Source organism: Acyrthosiphon pisum, chromosome A1 (genome assembly GCF_005508785.2).
Source record: "Acyrthosiphon pisum isolate AL4f chromosome A1, pea_aphid_22Mar2018_4r6ur, whole genome shotgun sequence".
In the NCBI taxonomy this organism is placed as follows: Eukaryota; Metazoa; Arthropoda; class Insecta; order Hemiptera; family Aphididae; genus Acyrthosiphon; species Acyrthosiphon pisum.
The window spans coordinates 35,988,046-36,005,875 of record NC_042494.1 but is presented as its reverse complement, the minus strand read 5'-3'; the positions used below and the strand labels follow the sequence as shown (position 1 = coordinate 36,005,875).

Below are 17,830 nucleotides of genomic sequence, written 5' to 3'. Positions count from 1 at the left end.
CCACCACCACCCCCCCCCCCCCCCCCATACCATAACAGGACTTTATCTTCTACCCGCACCACACAACACACGCCTCGTCATCACAATCATCGCACCGGCGCAGTAACCGTCGACCGAAATACGTTTCTCTTCTTTCTTTCTTTTATCACCGGACGGCCGCCGTGAACGTTACGCTCACGTCGTTGCAATTACACATACACACACGTACACTCGCAAGCAGAAAAATGGCGTCAGGCGTAAGTGCACGTTCCGTATCCGGGCTTATCCCGACCATCTCGTTGGCATCGCAGTCATCCTGTTGTTTTTCAGACCCTGTACACGTATTTGAACAACTTCCGAGCGTACAAGGCCCTTATAGCGGCCCAGTATAGCGGAGCCGATGTCAAAGTCGACCCGGCGTTCGAATTCGGCGTCACCAACAAACAGGAAGATTTCCTCAAGAAGTTCCCCCAAGGAAAGGTGAATGAAATATAAAACATAAACTCCGAAAGACGGCAGTCGGCATATGCCCCCTCCTCAAGTCCTCTCCCCCAACCTTTAGTAACCCGGTGTCGTCTGTGCTGCCTATGAACTGACAGAAAATGTAATAGGCTTTATGTTTTTCCAGGTACCGGCATTTGAATCTAACAAGAAGGAATATCTGACAGAAAGCAATGCCATTGCCTATTTTGGTTAGTAAGGGTATGGTGTCACTAAACACTCGATTTCTTCCAAAAATAAATATTTGTGTATTTGAATTATGGCTACTACCTAGTGATAAATGGTAGTATGCTTGGAGAATTCAGTGGACATATTATGATGTTTATAGTTCAAATTTAAAGCTCTCGAAGAAGCAATTTTACATATATTTAATCTATAGGTGGGGGTTTTACAAATTCAAAATAGAATATCTCAATACAATGTCTATTACTCAAAATACTAACAGATGAATTCTATTTTTATTTTATCATTGTGCATCACTAGTTTGAATGTACATTATGTTTACTAATATCATCATATTTATGTCCTAACATTGTTTGTAATATTTTTAAATTAATATATAATTTTAGTATCCAGTGAACAACTCAAAGGATCTACTCCATATGAAAAAGCTCTTGTACAACAATTTATTAGTTATGCTGATAATGAAATTTTGCCAGCTTCTTATGCTTGGGTATATCCTTCTCTTAGCGTTGTCCAATTCAATAAATCGGTAATGTTGAATCATATAAAATAATGCCTAATTATTTTAAATTTTCAAAAATATAATTTAAATTTATTTTTAGTCTGTCGATAAAGCTATTGAAGATGTCAAAGGGATTTTGGAGTACTTGAATAATTATCTGCTGACAAAAACATACTTAGTTGGTGAGCGCATTACATTGGCCGATATAACTGTAGCCTGCTCATTACTACAATTATATCAGCATGTTATAAATCCAATATTCAAGTAAGGAAATATATTTTTAACTATTTTAACCTCAATCAAAGGCGAACTATTCAATTTAAATTTGTTTAGTTCGTAACAAAACGAGGTAAATTGATGTATTACAAAGTATTGATCTGATAGTTTGTAATCACATATCAGGCGGGCCTATGTAATCAACACTTAATTTTTTAACATATATACAATTATATTTATCCATTTCACTAAAGTAAACCTTATTTTGTTTTGGTCAAACATTTCTTAAGTATAAACTTTTTTAGGGAACCATACACCAATGTAAACAGATGGTTTGATACTATTGTTAACCAACCTAAAGTAGTTAAAGTCATTGGAAAGTTTGAGTACTGTCAAAAGACTCTTGAATTCAACCAAAAGACCTACTCTGAACTCCAAGGTGGATCTGGAGAAAAGAAACCACAAGCTAAAAAAGAAAAAGCCCCTAAAAAGGCAGCAGCCCCCAAAGAAGTTGTTCAAGAAGAAGAACCTGATGCAGCTGACCTCATTTTAGCTGCTGAACCCAAGTCCAGTAATCCTTTTGATGCTCTTCCTAAAGGGTATGTGTAACATAAATATATTATGTATAGTTGTTTAATGTAGTGTGTTTAAATTAGAACATTCAACATGGATGAGTTTAAGAGAGTTTACAGTAACGAAGAAGAATCTAAGTCTATTGCTTACTTCTGGGACCACTTTGACAAGGAAAATTATTCAATTTGGTTTGGTGAATATAAGTACAACCATGAATTACAGAAAGTGTTCATGAGTTGTAATCTAATCTCTGGTAAGATAATATAATTAAAATTATATAGTTATGCTCCAGCCCTCAAGAGAGGTACAGTTTTATACATTTAGATTGAAGTGAAGCCATGGTTTCCTCTCCTCCATTCTAGGTAGTTCCATTTTCTGTAAATAGTTTGGCATTGTGTCGAATGAGGATACACTAAGTTCTAACACTGATTACTTCTCTTGTGGGGAAGAGTATACAATTATTGAATATTGTTACTCAATTTAAGTTAAATGTACAACTGGTCAACAAATTATTTTTATATTAAAAAAATATACTCCTATACTGTATTTTTAAATTTAAACCAGGGTCTGGAACCTTGCCTAAAAAAAAAACTGTTTTGATAACACGGAACCCTTTAAAAATTGGAAACTGGATCCTCACCGAAACCCTTGTATAAATTAAATTAAAAGCGGGAACCAGAACCGTAAATTGTCAAGGTTCCAGCCCTTGGTTTCAAATCTAGAAATTGAAAAATTATGGTCTTTATTCTTAACTTTGTAATAGCTCGCATTGGTATTCAAAATTTGATTTAATTTAGATGTTGTAAATTAATACATTTTGACTTTGTTATATGTAAAAAAAAGGTAATTAAATTATTAAATTGGTTGCAAATATTGGTGATTTTACATCATCTACGTTTATATTTAATTTTTATTTATCTAATTTACTCGTGCAGCCATTGATATATCAAAATTATAATATTATACTCAATACATATTAGGCACATTTTATTAATATAAAAACCGGATCCCTTTTTCGTTTTATAGTTTTTTTCTAATTGCAAACAAAACAATGATTAGTTCTGAAACTACTGACTCGAGTATTATAAGTGGACTGACATTTTAATTTTATAAATATAATTATTATAGAATTCTTCAATAAGATAAATTATTTTTATAGGAATGTACCAGCGATTGGATAAGATGAGAAAGCAGGCTTTTGCATCTGTATGTCTCTTTGGTACAGAAGGAGATAGCACAATTTCTGGTGTTTGGATTTGGAGAGGACATGATCTTGCATTTGAAGTAAAAGAATGAATAATTTTTTGTGACTCAATTTCATAATATATTGTTATTGATTTTTTTAGATGAGTAATGATTGGAAAGTTGATTATGATGTCTACACATGGAAAAAACTGGATGCCGACAGTGAAGAAACAAAGAAAATTGTAAGCGAGTACTTAGCATGGACTGCCAAGGACAAGGATGGCAGACCTTTCAATCAAGGAAAAATATTCAAATAAATACTCGTTACTTTATATCTAAAATTGATCATATTTAATAATATAAAAAGAAAGAAACAACTTTTTTTTTTTTATATTTTGCCAAGTTTTATTTGAATTCTTCCTAGTCCTTTCCTGAAAACAATAAAGTAAGACTAATGAAATGGTGATGTGTATTTAGGTTTTAAGAGGATGTCAGAGTACTACAGTACAATGGGGTAACTTTGATAATTTTTTACTGTTTTATGACAATTTAACTTTTTATTTTATGAACAACTTCTGTAGTATTAATGATAAAACTTTCAAAACTAAATATCAGTTACGACTAGTTATGATAAATATTTTAACGTTTAAATTTTTAAATTTCTGATGTTATCTTTTGAGATATAAATCTTTTTAATATGCTATCAAAGTTACACAACGTAGTGGGCAACTTTGATACCTATATTTCGTAATGTGATATCAAAGTGAAAATGAAAAAAAGTAATGAAAAAAAAAAAAAAATTAATAATGGTACTCTGGTGTATAAAAATATATGGGTATCAAAGTTACCCCATTCTACGGTATTTTTTTCTCTCTGGCCCAGTTGCTACATGGACAAAACGCATCTATGCAGAATCATTTTTTATGTTTTTAAGTAATCTTAAATTAGTAAAATCACCCGTTACAAAAACGATAATAATATTTTTGAAGTTATAACACTGATTTATTTAAATTATTGTCTCAAACAATTTAATCAACATTATTCTGTTTATTTCAAGTCAAATAACAATAAAACATAAAATCAATGTACTCCATAATTTTTGTAATAGTTGATCATTCAAAAATCAGAAAAAAATTGAATTTTAGGTGTAAGCATATCTGTTGCGTGTGAGGGAACAAAAAACTGGTACAACAGATAAAATGTTATTGAGACATCTTTCCTATGTAATATACCCTCATTTTTATAATGATAGATTTTACTCAAATAAAAATAAAAAATAATTTTTTGTTAATGCGTTTTGTCGGTTAGCCAGAAAGAACAGAAACGTAAGAGTATTATGTCTAATTATATCAATAATATCAGATTGCAAACAGCCAATTATTTCAACCAAAAATGTACCAATCTTTTATCAATCATGCCCACAGATTAAGATATCTTAGTCACAGTCGCAAACTAATGATCACTTACTATGCACACAATTTGAAAATTTCCTATTTTGAATTCCTTAAAAACTCAGTTTGCAATCCCCCCTCCCCTAACCTCTTAAGGGACATTTAACATTTTATCTTATATAAAATATTAGGAAAAAAAAAAAGGTAATACCTAAGAGTAAAATCCGAGCCAATGCCTCTTTTCCATTCGACTTTTTCTATGTGTGATACAAGTTTGGGTAGGAAACAAGTAACAAAATCTGGTGAAATGGTTATCATGTAATCGAAAAATTCGAAGATTAATTTTGAAGAAAATGCTAAGTGTTCTTCACAAAGAGTATTCAGTGATGACATGACTTCATTTCTAAACAAAAATATAGTTAGTATTTAGACATAGGTAACAACAATAAATAGTGTATACTTGATTTCTTCATTAGACTGTGATACACTTAAATTAATAAATGTGTTTATTATTTCATTGGTAATTCGTTTACAAATATTGGTTTCTTCGCAAAACATTGATACTGAACATATTCGCGTTAATGTATGTTGAATAATTGATAAAATCACTAATTTATTGTTATGGCTTATTTTTATGATACTATTTATGTACTCTAAAACCTGTAGAGGTAAAAGATTATCAAAAAAATGTAATATTTTAATTTGTGGCACTAAATGTGATATAATATACTTGTGCAATACTGCTGTCCGGTGTTCGGTGACGTTTACTTAAAAATGTTGATACAAGTAATTCTAATAACAAGGCACGTTCAGGAATTTCGTTGTCTGGTTTTTCTTCAAAAAATTTTAATAATGGCAACTCATCTGATGATTTGATTCCAACCAAAATTTTTGGGAAATATAAAGAAATCAGTTCACGGAGACAACGGGCTATATACAGATCGGTTTTTGGGTCTATAAATAAATAAACACAATTAATCACTAATAATACTTATTTAGACATATAATATCATTGATGCCTTGGAAACAAATCTTTTAACTCTCATACTAACTCAGGCGAAACAATCCTATAAAGTAGCGATGTAAACTAGATAGTAGGGCAGTTATGACACTCGGATGCATTTTGGTATTGGGACTTCTCAAGTTTACTCCCAGAAGCATAGAATCCAATAATTCTTGTAAGATAGTATTTGGTTTGCCCTAAAAATAATAAATGATTTTTTTCAGTTCATATATTATTAATGAGAATATTTCATTAATATCTTCTCACTTTAACATAAATTAATGGCGAAATTTTTTCAAACACGTAACCAATAACCATATATAATCTATATATCTCGTCATTTTGTTTATGTTGTTTAATTAATATATTCACCCATATTTTGATACTATAAAAATAGTCTGACACTTTTTCACTCATCTTTTGACGGAATTTCACATCCTAGAAATTATAATAATATATTAATCATTTTTATTTCATTTTTTTTATGAATATTCTAGGTATTTGTTAATAAAATATCTGATTACTCTGGCCCACGAGAGAGTATTACCGTTTTGCACATGCAGACTGACTGCGGAGACCGTTCCGAGGCCCCATTTCCCCCACTATTTCCACAACCGCTATACAACTTATAGCGTTGAGTGCAGCCAACTGTTTCCGAATAGCTATCGGTCATGCGGAGTAGTGGGGAATGCGTGGAATTCGGCGAGTTTTCGTCGGGCGACACTAATACTCTCTCGTGGGCCGGAGTATAGTAATATTTAAATATTAAATACAGTTTTAATTGTAGATTTAGAATATACATTTGAAATTCAATTAATAAGATTTATTAGTTTATGAAAAACAACTTGTATTTAACATTTTTTCTAGGATAAAATAAAATATATTTTTAATTTACTTGATTGTGATGATACTTTATGCTTAGTAAATCTAAAAATGTGATAAAAGGATCCACACTTGTTTCCAAATCATTTCCAGAGTTTTTAAATAGTTCTTTAATTTCGCTAATATTTGAAACAAATTGAGTAATGGTCATTGTTTCATTAAATGTCCAGTTTGTGATTAACATAGAACTATGTAACCATGCCTAAATAGTAAAAATATTATATCATATTAAAAAAAATATATATACCATATATTTTAACCCATTGTATTACATATAAGTAATAAGTAACGAGGATGTTTATGCACTAAAAAGTATCAAAATATGATATATTATGTAGTAAAAATCGTGAAAATATACAAGAAAACTATTTTTATTTGGGTAATATATTAAAAAAGTGCACGGTTTTTATTGAATAATTATTGTTAGTTATATATTACGTTTATAAATTTATGAGGTATTAAATAATGTAAAACAAATTAAACAACTTATAATTAGGTATCTGTTAAATGAACTTATCTTTATTCCAATAATAAATTAGTGATTAAAAAAGTGGGTAAGTGGATGTCGCTCTGCTGTACAGTAGGTTACAAGTGGGTCACTGTATAATGGATAGTATTAAATTTGAATTCAATGATATAATATCACTGTATAAGAAAAACGATTCTGAGTGGAGACGGTTTGTCAGTCTAGGTATTAGACATACCTATTATAGGTATACTTATCTATAGTATTAAAAAAAATTGACCTATAATAGGTATCAATAATAAATTCCAAATTAATCATATCATAATATCCATAAAGTAACGCGTTATATATTAACAACAAACCGTGGTACTATCATAGATATATAATAGTATACTTTAGAAGTTTCAAATACCCAAAAGTAATATTATACAATCATTACAATCACAACAAAATAACTAAAATAGTAAAGTTATTCCAGGTTTTTTAATATGTAATTTCGTCCAAATTTGAACTTAAAATGACTATAAAAATAAACTGTGCTTATGTATTTCTTAGAATTTTTGGTAACAGAATTAAATATTTACGTGAAATCTTGTTTTAAATTTTCAATCCTTAGATATAAAAGTTGAATATTTTATAAATTTTCAACTACAAAATAATTATTCAATTTTAAATTTGATAAATTTTGTCAAAATTTAACTTCAAATGATTATTAAAAAAATGTGTGCCAATGTATTTTTAATATTTTACAATAGCTATTGTAACAATATATCAGGAGCCTTGCATTCAATTTTCACGCATTTTTACTAAACAAATAAAATTTTATTGATATTTAAAGAAAAAAAAAATTAAAAAAATTGAAAAATGACAATGTCCGTAAGCAGCTCAAAAAGAGTCAAGTTATTTTCAAATTTTTATCGTGTATAGAAAATTCTAATATAAACATTCAGTGAAATTTTCAAGTATCTACAGTCATTCGTTTTTTAATTACAATAAAATAAGAAAATCGTTACGTAAGAAATCGAGTGAATATCAAATGTTGTAAAAATATGAATTTCAAACGCTCATAAAAATTTAATTTGAGTTTCTTATACACATTTTTTTTTTTTTGATAAAGGTAGATTAACCTATAAGGAATCTTGTATTACATTTTAAAATCTTAGTTCTAAAAAGAAAAATTTTTACGAATTATTAACTCAAAATAATTTGCTAATTTTCGTGATTTTTACATATTTTGTCAATTTTTTGAACTCTAAATGACTAATAAAAAAAAAAACTGTGACTAAGGATTTTTAATATTTTTCAAATCTCATTGTAACAATATAGTAGGAGCCTTGTATTAAGTATTAATTTTTAAGTATTTTTACTCAACAAAATATTAATTATTTTTTTATTTTTGCTTCAATATCTAATAAATTTTGAATTTTGACAAAATTCAATAACCATTAAATATTATGCAGTAATATTCCAAAAAAAAAAATTGTTATAAGTTTCAAACTATTATGATTTGTAAAGACTACTAGCAAAAATCCAAAAACAAGAAAATGAAAAAATATACAGTTGCATTAAATCAGCGCTTTGGTAATAAGTAATAACAAATAATGACAAAATCATATCTTAAAATTAGTCCAAAAAATGTGTACTTACTTTAATTAGAGCTAAACTGTTGTATCCATGAACATTAGCAATGACATTTTCTTTAATTATGGTTGATAAATATCGGTTAAGCAACCTGAAAATTTACAAAATAAATGTATACTAAAATAGAGGAATACTATTATTAGGTTAGGTTAGGTTATAAAACAATCACTTTATATTAATTCCTTGATTTACAACAAAAAAATTGAATAACATCACTTTTGTGTCAGAAAATGCTGGTTTAGATGAAATAATTGTAAATGTCGCGGCAATATCTGCTACAATTGTACCACAGTCAACTGTTAAACATGACTTCTTTAAGAACGGCAACAAGTAAGTGTACAATGAGTCATAAAGTATAAATATTTCATTTTCTATAAAAAAAAAAAAAAATTTAATACTTTTTCTGGAAACATAACATAAATCAAGTTATTGATTTTTAAAATATTTGTTTTCAACATGTCTATTCACACTAAGCACATTATTCAAATTTGAAATAATAATTAGATAAGAATTTATATAAGAATTTTCAAGCCATACTCTGAGTCACAAGAGAATGCATCTACTCTACTCTACTAAAGTTGCGCTTTTTGGGTTTTTCGCTTATATCTCGAAAACGTATAATCGCTATTAATATTTTTAGAAGTTGGATGGAAATTATGATTTTATGAACAAATGGTGATATAGTTTAAATTTATATAAGTAGAATATGTAAAATAATATGTTGTATAACATTTTTATTGCAAGGATAAATTGAAAAAAAATTAAAAACTCAATTTATGCATATATTAATTTTTTAATAAGCACAATGGCTCTAATCTTGATGTTTTTTGAGGGAGGGTCATCCAAGGAGGGGGGTGGCAAAGTAAAAAATGAAAAAAACGAATATGGTAGACAATATGATGGATTGTTTTATGAATATAGTGAGATAAAATGGTTTTTTTTGTAATATTCTTTTTTCGAAGGTGTAGCTCGAAAACGGTTGTGAATTCGAAAAAAACATAAGATACAGTAAAACCTGTGTAATATGGAACCCGAATAACATGGAAACCTGACTTTTATGGAAAAATGTTACGGTCCCGGCGAACCTAATGTAGTTTTAAATACATCGTTCCCTGAATAATATGGAACCTGTTTAACGTGGAAATGGAAACAATATTTTGTCATGAACCTGTATATCATGGAAATATGTACATGTACTATTTTAAAATTATCAGTCAATGAATATAATCTATATCAATTATATAGATTATTTCGTTGCAATAAGTTTATTTTATCGATTAGTGTCGTAGTAGTGTTCTGACGTAAGGTGCGTATAGACGTATACTATACGTATAATATACTGATATTATTACTGATACTACAGTGAAACGTTGCACTTCAATAGACGTTGAACAATCCAGTTCCGAAGACGAAACAGATAATGTACCATTGCACGGCAATGATATTAAAACGTATAAGAACGCCCTCCATGAAATAAAACGATTAGAAATGTTCGCATTGGATCAAAATAATGAAAATGAACTTCTTGAATCAATTCTGAACTTGAAAAATTTAGTAGAAAAGAAAATGGCAAGTCAAATAACAAAACAAAAAACATTGGATGAATTTTGGAGTAAGGATTAATAAATAATATGTAAAATATATGAAATAAAAATGAATAAATAATAAATAATAAATTATATGTAATAAAGATCTATTGTTAATTTTTTTTTTTACAACCTGTATTAAATGGAAACCTGTCTAAAATGGAAAAAATATCCGGTCCCAACCGTTTCCGTTTTACACAGGTTTTACTGTATAAAAGTTTTAGATAATTACATGAGCTTTATTTTATTATTTAAAAAAATTTTCCTCCGATGCACCGTTTTCGAGATATAAGCGAAAAACCCAAAAAGCGCAACTTTACCCCCCCCCCTCCCCCTACGGCTCGCCACCTAGGTGTCAGGACTTTTAGTATGTTAACACCCTAAGCCCCCGAACAAGTTTCTGAAGTTTCGCTAAGTTACCTGCTCACGCAATCTACACCTCATTTTGGGTCATTCATTGACTGGACTACTATGCAATATTGTTTTTTTTTTCAATATCAGAACTTCAAAAAAAGTTATTGAAGTTTGAAAAACACAAAAAATAATGGATTTTGAAACAATAAGAACCTTTTTTTGTGTGATATCAAAAAAATAAAAACTATATTTCACAGATAATATTCCAAACTATATATTATATAACAATTTTAAGTCTTAATTATCATTACAGCCCGAGTGGTTATATCCCATGCAAAACAGTTTTTGCTATGTTGTACATTTGTATTTTGTAAGACAGAGACAACACATATGGGTGAGCATCTTCTTAAGATATATAATAATATGTATATTATAATATACTTATTATTATTATTATATCTATAATATAAAAAAAAACAACAGATAATGCCTTAAATATAAAAGATATTACTAGATGTAGACTTTTGTTTTAAATAATTATAGTTATAATATAATATTACCACGTGGGAAAGGCATGGATTGATCATTTCCTACTTTTTTTAACTTCTCCAGTATTAGTATCACCGTTTGCAAGACTTCATTATTTTCCGATGGTTTTATTGTACTAAGATAATTTCCAAACCAAGAACCTTCAAAAACAATGTTAAATTAAATCAAATCAAAAAATAATGTATTTTAAACTTACCAAAAAGTGTATGTTGCCCATAAGTTAAGGATTCACTGAATACAAATACTTCTTTAAGACCATCTAAATAGACGGTGATGTGTTCTTGAGATGTAGTATTTAATGTATCTGAGAGTGATGTTCCATATGCAGTCATTGAAGTGTTCCTCTGTGAATGCAATATTAAAAATGCCACAGTGCCTTTCCAATATGTCGATCTAGTATTAGGGTCCAATTTTGATTCAGAAATTAATTTTACAAGATGTTGATATTTAAGTGCCTAATATATAAAAAAAAATATATCTATTATTAAAAGAATATTTTAATACATATAAATTATTTGATTATTTTCTTACTATTTGTGATGTATCATCTGACATAATCGATAATGCCAAGAACAATGTTGTAAAATTATAAAATCCAATATCATTAAATGACATAAGTTTACTTGGTGAGAATTTTGAAAATATTCTACCTTTTATTTGATTCCAATCTTTTGAGTTGTATTTGATATTTTGTAAATGAAGACCTGACATTATATTGTTATAAAATTAAAAATGAATTCCAAAATTATGGTATATTAATTTTCATTTCCAACACAAAACATTGAAATAAAATCTATGTATATTACCTTTTTACATAATATTAATAAAATAATTTTATAATTTGTATATTAACACAAACTTATTTCTCTTGGAATGTTTAAAATGAATTAAATCTAATCTATTACGTTATTAAAAAAAAATATAATTTAACAATTTTAACTTGTAAAAAAGGGAAGTTACATACCAAGTAATCTTTGAAATAATTGAAAACTATTGTAATTAGATAATAGATCAGTTTGTTGAGCAGAAAACAGATTGTTCATCTGAATAAGAAGTTCTGACCCATTTTTACTAAAATATCAGATATGACACGACAATTAATACTTATTTATTTAATAAACCCATACCTATATATTTTTTTATTACCTGATACAAGCAATATTCTGAATCTTCATGTCTGATGAATAAAATGTTGAGTTTAGTCTTTTATGAAAATATTCCCACAATACAATTACTGGTTCAGTATTTAACGACGATATTACAATATTTTCCAATAAACAAACTGATAATTTTAATTGAACTTCATTAGGTTCATTATTAAGAAATTCCTTAAGAATGAACACCAAACCACTATCTTTCAAATCCTAGTTAAAAAATAAAAACGAGATTTTATTTATTTCCATAGTCTAATTTTAGTAAAAATAATCAAAATATTATGTTTTGTTGTGATGTGTATAAATCTATACAATAATATTTTAAACAAAAAGTAAAATATTTAAAGTACCTAATAACAATATATTGAGAAATTTAAATTTAAATTTATTGATAAAACATTTCTTGTCACATTCTTCACATTCTCTATGGGTGCCGATCTTTATCCATTCAATTATTATATCTTTTCTCTGATTTCTTCTTTTAATGTCTGCAGAAAGAACAGGTGTTGAACACCAAAAATACTTCATTTGCCAAACAACTTACAGAAATTTTTCTTACTTTATCTTTACCTGCCATATTAACATAATTCTAGTACCTAACTATCTAATATTTTTAAACAACATATTATGATTCATCTTATTTATTGTCAAGACTAATTGTATCTAAATAAAAGAACACCATATATGTTTATTTAACAAGTGACAAAATGTAAACATGAAAACCTAAGATGACTTTTTATAATTTGAAAAATAATGTTATTATTAGTTTTCAACAATAAAACAAATAATAAATTGTACGTTATATTAGTAAAATTGATGATCAATTTATTAAGATACCTAGGTGTCAAGGCCGTATCTGTGGGGAGAGAGGACCGAGGGCCAGACCCCCCCTAAAAAATATATTTCAAAACTAAATGCTTCATTGCTCTCTTATTATTCTTAAATAATTTGGATCATTATCTTAAATGAAAGGTAGAATTTTAATTCCATATATTAATTATTAACTGATGGTAACAATTAAGTTAAGTTATATCATTATTAATTATTCACTATTGAGTATATATATTAAGCAGTATTAATGAAACTTACTATTGATGTTGATTTTTCAGATTGTTGTAAACTGTTTAAAAGCCATAATCGAAAAATAAGTTCATCACAATCAACATAATTGACATTCGTTAAAGCCGTGTTGAAATATTGCCAGAAGTTCTAATAACAAATTAATGGAAATTGTATTGTGTTTCTATCAAAATAATGTTTAATTAATGCACTTACATCAGAGTTGTATAGTAATTGTTGTTTATTAATTAAATACTGTAAGAGTACCAAAAAGTCATAGGTACAATCACAAAGCAATGCATCTTTGAAATGGAGATCTTTGAGTTGTAGCTATGATAAAATATAATAAGAATAAAATAACAATGTTGATTATTAATAAAAAATATATAAAATAATACTAGTTTACTTTTTTAAATCTATTTCTTGCTAACTGTACTAAATCATTCAAAGCATTATGTAAAGAATGTTTAAAAGTATCTTTACTTTTGGGTAATTCTGAAAGCAAAGATAATTGAAACCATCTTATATCCAAATGGCAATGGTATAAATGATAGTAAATGTTATTCTGTAAATACAAGAAGAAAAATATACATTTTAATATTCATTAATAACTTCAAATAGAATAAATTACAATGGAAGACCATTGATAATTTAGGGCAGATTCTAATCCAAAGTCCATACCCTTCCATTTATATAAGAAACTTGTAAATCTTAAAATTATTTTCTTAAACATCTTATACAAATCACAGACTACATCAACTGCGTCCCCTACTAAAATCCAACTTACCAATTCAGAAAAAAATGCTAATTTATAAACTTCCCCTCAATCCTATAGCTACTTATGGAATCCACTTTTGGGGAGCTGCCAAAAATTCCAACTTAAAAAATCTACAAGCATTTCAATCAATATCCCTCAGAACAATAACCAATGCCCCCTGGTATGTAAGTAATCTAACTCTCCATAATGACCTTAACATATCACCCATCTCCGACCAAGCCTCAAAATTATATAAACGATTTCACAAAAAACTACATCTTCACCCAAACCCCCTCATCGCCAATCTATCCACTATCGAGCTACCCAATACAACTCGTAGATTAAAAAGAAAATGGTCCAGAGACCTCTTATCCTAAGGTCCAACATCGGTTTAAACTTGAACTCTGATTACCTAGCTTTACTTTTATTTTTTTCATTTCTCTTAATGTATTCATTTTTCCGTTATACCTAGTACTAACTGAAGAGTAATATCAATGGATATTTTTCTCTTATCATGTGAACTCATGTCAAAAATTCTATTACTCAAATTTACTTATTGTATTATATTAAATATAGATTGTAAATAAATTTTTATAAATAATAAAAAAAAAAAAAAACATCTTATACACCCCTTTATACACAAATATTGTTTATAAGCACTCATAGGCGCAAATAAAGGGGTGGCTTTAGGGCTAAGCCCCCAAAAATGTCCATAGTCCTCCCAAACATTTCCTACATTTTGTTTTAAGCTTATTCATTATTATCAAAGTAAGGCTTTAACCCCCCCCCCCCCAAATATAAAACGTTATTTGCACCTATGTAAGTAGCAAGTACTTACATACAATACTCCCTCCGTTTTCTATGCACATGACACAAAGTAATGGACAACATTTTTTAGATTATATCGTCCAACAAAATGTGTATAATAATAATACAATTTTTTTGTTCTTCTACTTATGTAGATACTAGATGGTAAATTAAAAAAAAAATATATATATACATATAATAATGAATATTGAATAGCTATTTTGTTAAAAATATAAATTGCTATTTAGTAGTGAATGAATGTACTTTTTTGATTCCTATGAGATATATTGAGCAACAATTGTTTGGCCAAGTACCTACTTATTTTTATAATATTATAAAAATATACTTAACTGCATTAAATACTTAAGTACAATATACAAATAAAATAAATTTCTGTTTTTACAATTTAAAAATTTAGATAGGTAGTAGGAAAAAATATTAATAATAAAACATTTTACTTTGCTATCAGATGAAGATAGTGCATGTTGTATAATGGTTTCAGATAAATGATGAAACTGTCCAAGTGTTGAATATAAATTATTTAGTTCTAATTCAATTTTTTTCTCATGAGATTCCATCAACCAATTATAACTTTCACATGCCTTCATTCTGGAAAAATAAAATAAATTCCTATAATTCTATTCATGTTTATAAAATAAATAAATTACCTTTGAAGACTGTCTCTTAAAAATATAAGAAACTCAGAAATTTGATGTCTAATATCAGAAAAATTAATTGGTTTGCAATTGCTTTGGTCATGAAATCTGAATGTCTTATATTGATCTCGTACAACAGAACTTAAGCTTAGCAAATGTTTTCTGAATATGAATGTAGTAATAATTATTAATTAAGAATTTATAGTAGCAATACATTAATTTAATACATACTTTGCCATTTTGAATAGTATAGGAATATCGTACACTAAACTATTTCCCTTATGGAATGAATTACCAAACAATACATAACGGTCTGATTGATTTTCATCATCATTCGAAATAGAATTATTGAAGTTCTGTTCACTTCTTACAAATCGTTCATTTGAAATATTTGGTTGTCCTTTGCAGTTAAAACAATTAAATGGCATTGTGGACTGATCTATACATTAACACATTAAAATATTAAATAAATATATTATATGTTAAACTATAATTAGCATTGATCAAATACATTGAATATATTGCATAAATATTGTTCTAGTTTACTTACTGTCATCTTCTATACCACGACCTGTTGAGAACAAATGCATAATATCACAATTATGTTAAACAACGAAATTAGTAAGGAACTTTGGTGGATACTGATATACCACTTTTGGACCCTCTTGACTGTCCTCTCCAGTGTTAACACTCTCCACTGAATAAGCAATTAATTATAAATTAGAAAAACAGGAAGAAGGCAAAATCATGTTACTCAATGGTAAAATAGTACACTATTACACAGAATATTGTAATTTGTATATTTTATTGTTATCAGTTCCTTTCAAATGTCATCTTCCTACGACTCACATCTGGCGGGAAAATGTTAGTTCATGATGTGACCAGTTACCGCTACATGGTAGTTGTAACCACGATTAAAGATATAATCACAGAATAGATGAAATCTATTAAATCTTTCATCTATTCTGTGATATAATGGTTGCCCGGCGGGTTTCGAATCGAAAATTTATTTGTCATTTGTGCACGCACACGTGAACGTGTATAGTGGAAACCCGCCTAGTGTCACAAGCACGATTAAATTAATTATATCTTTAATCGTGGTTGTAACCATAGATAATATATTATATACTACATGATAGTATGAATGTATGATACCCATTGACTATAATTATAATATAATATATATATATATTATATATACTAATATATATACTATATGTCTATATATATAATAATTAGAGTCCGGATTTGTATGCACTCAAAAAGGCCAAAATAGTATGCATTTATGCATTCAAAAAACTTCAAAATATGCACTTGATAGTTGATATGCTCTTATTTTTTTTAATAATATGCAAAAATATGCTCTTATACCCAAAATGTATGCATTTTAATATATTTTTTTAATTTCTTCCATAAATAATAATTCAATAAAATTAGATAAACTTAATTTTTTAATTATAGACATCGAATTTAAACATTTATTAAAGAACAATAATAATTTAAAAATATATTCAACAAATAAAACAAATACTTTAATTAAGAATAATAAAAAATAAAAAGGTGGGTAAGTGGATGTCGCTCTGCTGTACAGTAGGTTACAAGTGGGTCACTGTATAATGGACAGTATTAAATTTGAATTCAATGATATAATATCACTGTATAAGAAAAACGATTCTGAGCGGAGACGGTTTGTCAGTCTAGGTATTAGACATACCTATTATAGGTAGGTATACTTATCTATAGTATTAAAAAAAAAAATTGACCTATAATAGGTATTAATAATAAATTCCAAATTAATCATATCACAAATCACAATATCCATAAGGTAACGCTTTATACAGGTACTTTAGAAGTTTCAAGTACCCACAAATAATATTATACAATCATTACAATCACAACAAAATAAACAAAATATTTATTCCAGGTTTTTTAATATGTAATTTCGTCCAAATTTGAACTTAAAATGACTATAAAAATAAACTGTGCTTATGTATTTCTTAGAATTTTTGACAACATAATTAAATATTTACGTGGAATCTTGTTTTAAATTTTCAATCCTTAGATATAAAAGTTGAACATTTTATAAATTTTTAACTACAAAATAATTATTCAATTTTAAATTTGATAAATTTTGTCAACATTTTAACTTCAAATTTTTCTATTTTGGATAACCTAATTTCTTCTCGCCCAAATGATGACCTTCTACTTTTCGGTGATTTTAATTTGCCAAATTTAAGTAAAGCATCATTAAATGCTAACTTAAACCTATCCTCTCCTGAAGCTATTTTTTTGGAAAACCTAGCATTTCTTAATCTTTTTCAAATAAATACAATCTTTAATAGTTATGGTTCAATTCTGGATCTTATATTATCCAATTCTAATTCTC

At 27.7% G+C, this 17,830-nt stretch overlaps 2 protein-coding genes across 2 annotated transcripts; one reads left to right on the top strand and one right to left on the bottom strand.

Annotated features, from left to right (window-relative positions):
- The first annotated feature begins 131 nt into the window (after nt 1-131).
- On the top strand, nt 132-3,516 carry LOC100164654 (elongation factor 1-gamma). Its single transcript, NM_001293370.1, is given in 11 exon segments — nt 132-236; nt 310-459; nt 608-671; nt 1,050-1,192; nt 1,266-1,429; nt 1,687-1,794; nt 1,797-1,803; nt 1,805-1,980; nt 2,038-2,207; nt 3,114-3,238; nt 3,301-3,516. Coding segments are annotated over 11 exon segments (1,275 nt in total). The 5' UTR covers nt 132-224; the 3' UTR covers nt 3,457-3,516.
- Nucleotides 3,332-16,268, bottom strand: LOC100167368 (protein MMS22-like). Its single transcript, XM_016806450.2, has 21 exons — nt 15,995-16,268; nt 15,676-15,883; nt 15,457-15,606; nt 15,247-15,397; nt 13,631-13,789; nt 13,441-13,554; nt 13,255-13,374; nt 12,158-12,375; nt 11,976-12,082; nt 11,543-11,715; nt 11,208-11,466; nt 11,023-11,151; nt 8,692-8,893; nt 8,529-8,613; nt 6,429-6,617; nt 5,801-5,971; nt 5,583-5,730; nt 5,261-5,484; nt 4,991-5,190; nt 4,742-4,933; nt 3,332-3,570 (listed from the first exon to the last, which is right to left on the bottom strand). The coding sequence occupies exons 1-21, from the start codon at nt 16,032-16,034 to the stop codon at nt 3,528-3,530; spliced, it is 3,282 nt and encodes a 1,093-aa protein (XP_016661939.1). The 5' UTR covers nt 16,035-16,268; the 3' UTR covers nt 3,332-3,527.
- Between the last annotated feature and the right edge of the window lie 1,562 nt (nt 16,269-17,830).